General features: G+C 43.0%; 1 protein-coding gene across 1 annotated transcript; it reads left to right on the top strand.

The window, feature by feature from the left end:
* The first annotated feature begins 326 nt into the window (after positions 1-326).
* On the top strand, positions 327-1,433 carry LOC131023297 (uncharacterized). Its single transcript, XM_057952844.1, has one exon. The coding sequence runs from the start codon at positions 327-329 to the stop codon at positions 1,431-1,433; it is 1,107 nt and encodes a 368-aa protein (XP_057808827.1).
* The last annotated feature ends 1,861 nt before the right edge of the window (positions 1,434-3,294 follow it).

Raw genomic sequence — 3,294 nt, 5'->3', positions numbered from 1 at the left:
TGAAAAGAAATTATCTATTTACAAGTGAATACCCTTTTATCTTTGAGATACCCATCATAACTGATACTCAGCCCATTTGCGAATAAAGTACGATGATCTTTGAGCTACCCCGAATGCGGCATGAAGTTTGAATCAACGGTGGAGATCACGCATGTACGGTCCCATGGGAGTGTGCGTGTGTGGAAAATTATAAGGAGAGGCATGGCAACTTCCTCGAATATTAATTACCACTTCCTCATTATAAATAGACTCCCCTCGCCACTTGAGCCCCCTTCTTCAAAAAACCAAACACTAAATCTATCGCGACCCCCAGCTTCGACCCTTCGATGCAGAGGAAGCTGGAGGCCCCAATGTCGTTGATCGACATGTACGTCGCCCTCGCCTCTTTCGCTTGCTCCGTCTCATTGGCCGCCGATCTCATTCACGGATTCCGGAGCAACAAGTTCTGGTTCCCTTCCAAATACTTCTCTCTCAACGCCACCTCCCTCACGCTCCTCGCCGTCGCTCTCAAGCTGCCCACCGACCTCACCACCAACATGACCGTCGTCACCGACTGCCTTGCCAAGATCAGCAGCCTCGCTCTCATGTCCACTTCCATGGCCAACTTCGTGCCGTCGCTGGGATCCATCAACATTTTCATCAACGTCGCTCCATTGAGCATTTTCATCCTTACCGTTGTCACGGACGTCTGCTTCCAGATCGTCGGGACGCGATCCTTCCTCCACCACCGCGTCCTCCTCCCCGAGGAGATCCTCGCTCTCATCCTAATGCTCATCCTGCTTCTCGTGCTCGCCTCCACTGCGCTCATGGTGCTCACCACCAAGAAATGCCTTGAGACCAAGTATCAGGAGAGGCATAATTTTGCCGAGAGCCAGGAATTCTCCGACATCGGGGCCGCCGTGGTCGATAAGCTTAGGAATCTCGTGAACAAGTATTGGGTGATGGCGGAGACCAGCAGCCCTCAGTTCGTCATCACTCGTTCCTCCGCCTGCGCCGCCGCCGGCGTCATCTGCCTTGCCAACGCTCTTATCCTGGCGCAGGCTATTGTGCGCGCATGGGTGGCGCATCGTAGCCTCGGCCGGACCGGTTCGATCTACGGCTGCTCCACTATATGGATTCTACTGGTGCAGACGATTGGAGTTATTTTCGGCACAATCTCTACTTCATTCAGATGGCTCATAGCCGTCCGATTCAGATGCTCCGTCGCCCACGGCAGAAGCTTGAGCCGCGAATTCAAAGTCGAGGACTATTGGACTAAGAAGCTCGTGGAATGCCAAGGAAGCCCGATTTCTCCATTAATTAGGGACAACAGATGCAGAAGATTTCTCTACACCGCGAGAGGATTCGTTGTGGATCTCCTTCTCAGAGCTCAAATTTGTGTTGTTCTGTTTAACAAGCTAGTTCTTGTAATATCTGAAAGATATATGGACTAGATTAGGATATATTTGATATATTCTAATAAGCTTTAATTAATTAGCAAATAGTTTGACTATTGGATTAATTAATTGGAGACAAAAGAAAAGCCCGGCCTGTTTAACCTAGGGTTTACAGGCGTGTCTTATTCCTATAAGAATATGAATATATTTCTTTTGTATGAGAGATGAACACACGTGAGATACGTAAAATCACAAGAGAGAAAACACTTAGAGCACTATAGAATTCAATCGGAGATTTCCTAGCTTTCGAAGATTGAATTGTGCATCGGGAATTGTTCCTACATCGAATCTGTAATATGCGTGGATACCATAGTAGTGGATTCAACTGCAGGATTGCTAGAAGAATTGCTACAGGATTGTTTGCTACACAACAAGTAAGCTATTCTAACTGTTGTGTGTTTGTAATCTCTACACATGAATCAATTGTAAATCTAGATCTTTTCCTTGACTGTTATTTCCGCTGCGTATCATTAGATGATGTCAAGGATTTCCAACAGTGGTATCAGAGCCCGGGGCTCGATTTATAATTGCTTTCGTGTTCTAACTTTTTTATGGGTTAATTAAGTTTGATTTTAGAAATCTGATATTGAAAATTGCATTTAGAATTCGATTATTGAATTGGGATTATATTTCACAACTATTGTTGGGCAATATGTTCATCTTTTGCCGAAAGACTTGTTCTGGATTGGAAACTGAAAATTCGATTTTGAGTTTGGATGAACATTGTTGCGCAATATTGGAACCCTTTGCCGGATTATTGACAGACGGCTCGGGGCTTGCCGGTGTGCTGCGCCCGACCGTCTGCCGCCTTTAGCGTCGCGTCAAGGCTTCGAGCCTGGGCGCTTGTGTCCCTTCGTAACCATGTCTCCCCGCCAGCAAAGGGTGGAGAACTCGCACGGTCGGATCTGCAGAGGGCCGGCGACGACACTGCCTCGGTGCGGCGGTGAGGAGTTTATACTCCTTCGCGATTCGCGTCAACGACTGGTGAGGGGCGTGCGACGCCACGTTTGACGTGGCCACTTCGCACGGCGTGACGTTTGGAGACGTCGCGAACCTCCTCCGACGTGGTTCCGACCACCGGCGAGAGAAGCGATAGCAGCGGTAGCTGCAATCTGTGGAAGACAGCAAACCCTAACTGGGGTCTTGGGCTGGGCTGCAGATGTTTGGGCCTTGGGCTAGGCTTGTCAGCTCTATTAGTTGGGCTGCTACTGAATGGCTTTAGCTGGGTCTGCGAAATTTATTTAATTACAACCCATCAAGGGTTGTAACAGTTTTATTAAAAAATAAATAAAAATTTGTTATTAATTTAGAATTAATAATATTAATCCCAATTTCAGAATTAAGTTTATTAATTAGATTAATAAATCTTGATTACTATTATTTTAGAAATAATAATAATCATTGTGTGTTTATATTAATTTGGAATTAATATAAATTAATTAGATTAATGAATTTTATTTAGTATTATTATTTTGAAATAATAATATTGAATGTATATTTATATTAATTTGGAATTGATATAAATTGACTAATTCATTAATTGGATTTAAATCATGGATTATTATTACTTTTGAAATAATAATATTTGATGAGTTATTATATTAATTTTGAATTAATATATGAAATTATTATTTTTTTGAAATAATAATGTTGCATTAATTTGGAATTAATACGAATTGATTAACTCATATTTTAATTGGAGAATAAAATTTAATTGGATTAATGGATTTTATTCGTAGAGATTCTATGTTGTTTTGTGATAAGCATGTTATTTGATTTTGTGCTTATTATTTAACTATAGTAGTTAGAGACCGCTTTTATCCTTGGGTAGGCGGCGCCCACTATATGTAGTCCGCGT

Source organism: Salvia miltiorrhiza, chromosome 4, assembly GCF_028751815.1.
Source record: "Salvia miltiorrhiza cultivar Shanhuang (shh) chromosome 4, IMPLAD_Smil_shh, whole genome shotgun sequence".
Taxonomy (NCBI): Eukaryota; Viridiplantae; Streptophyta; class Magnoliopsida; order Lamiales; family Lamiaceae; genus Salvia; species Salvia miltiorrhiza.
This window is presented reverse-complemented; position numbering and strand designations above follow the sequence as displayed.

Bases quoted from the DNA above. Each gene is read 5' to 3' on its own strand.
- LOC131023297 (XM_057952844.1), top strand. From the start codon at position 327: ATGCAGAGGAAGCTGGAGGCCCCAATGTCGTTGATCGACATGTACGTC.